The sequence below is a fragment of the Cebus imitator genome, unplaced genomic scaffold, assembly GCF_001604975.1.
Source record: "Cebus imitator isolate Cc_AM_T3 unplaced genomic scaffold, Cebus_imitator-1.0 Scaffold352, whole genome shotgun sequence".
Taxonomy (NCBI): Eukaryota; Metazoa; Chordata; class Mammalia; order Primates; family Cebidae; genus Cebus; species Cebus imitator.
The window spans coordinates 421,784-423,142 of NW_016107667.1; the positions used below are offsets into that span (position 1 = coordinate 421,784).

A 1,359-nucleotide genomic window follows, 5' to 3' on the forward strand; every position below is an offset into this window, starting at 1 on the left:
AAAAAAAAAAAAAAAAAAAAAAATTCTGTAAAAGTACAACTTCTAACAGAACAATGCGGACCCAGCACTTTGCAATGATAGCCAACACCTATGGAACAGACAAAATTAAACTTCACAATGGATTCTAGGTAGACTTAGCTACTCCCTTAAACCTCCCTAAAAGGGTTCTGACACTGACTCCTAGCCATCATTCACTCCTTTCAACAGGTGAACACACAAAACCCAGGACAAGTCTGTTCTGACACCAAGGTACAATAAAAACCTAACTACAGGATGACTGATCAGCAATGCTTTTGGAGAAATATCTTGATTACAGGGGGAAAATGTAAAAGTTGTCAGAATTAAAATGGAGTTACATGATTAAAAATCCTGAAAAAACAAGAGCCAAGAAAGGCCATGAAGGAAGAGTTCTCATGTATTAAGGAAGGGTTATCATGTACTGATAAAAAGAACTATTACAAAAGACTGAAAAAACCATAACCTTTTATAAAAGCTAACACAATCCCTATACAAAAAAATACCTCAGTGAGGACATCTGCCCAGCAACTGCTTGTCCAGCTCTGAACTGGTGTCATCGTTGTTATTGATCCTTGTTGCCAAGAGTAATTATCTCAAAACAATTATGTAATGCTCTTCATTCTTCCTTTAAAAACATTGTTTTTCTTTACCTCTCTGATGATGCAGAGTTTATTACTACAGCATGTGCCTTCCAACTGCAATGCCAATTCTCAAACGGGTATCGTTTTCTTTTAGAGTCCCTTTCTCTGTTATTTAGGTTAAGAGAGTATATATCCCAAATAAAGATATAAAAAACAGTATACATAAAAACAGAAAATTACCTTGATATTTCCCTGAGATAAACAGTCTGCATGGCTTTCTTCAAATGAGGTTCAATATTTCTCCACAGTTTGCGAGTATCACGTTCACTTGCTACCCAAAGGGAAGAAAATTTCAGTAATTTATATCTTGTAAAAAGCTTTCTCAAAATAAATATTAATGAGTAAAATTACAGTTACCTTCTCCTGTAACCACAGGTTCACAATATTTAGGAAAATTAAGTACTGCCTGTAAGTAAAGAAAAATAAAGAGAAGAATAACGCACTGTTCAATCACAATTAGAAATTTATTTTTCAAGTAAAATGTGTTCTACAATTCAGGAAATTTTACGTAAAGCAATTGCTCCAGTCAAACATAATTATATGCAGTGGCATGCACCTATAATCCCAGCTACTAAGGAGGCGCAGGCAGAGGGATTGCTTGGGCCCAGGAGATCAAGGCTATAGTGTGCGGTGACTGTACCAGTGAATAGTCACCGCACTCCAGCCTGGGCAACATGGCAAGACCCTGCTTCTTTCTAAA

At 36.2% G+C, this 1,359-nt stretch overlaps 1 protein-coding gene across 2 annotated transcripts in view; it reads right to left on the minus strand.

Annotated features, from left to right (window-relative positions):
* The window catches only part of ORC5 (origin recognition complex subunit 5), a 92,445-nt gene that overhangs the window by 63,973 nt on the left and 27,113 nt on the right, over nucleotides 1–1,359 (minus strand). For both annotated transcript variants that reach the window (XM_017506240.1, XM_017506241.2), the window contains 2 exons: nucleotides 1,017–1,065; nucleotides 840–930 (listed from right to left, as the gene is read on the minus strand). In XM_017506240.1, the coding sequence (XP_017361729.1) occupies nucleotides 840–930; nucleotides 1,017–1,065 (140 nt within the window). The remainder of the gene's footprint in view (nucleotides 1–839; nucleotides 931–1,016; nucleotides 1,066–1,359) is intronic.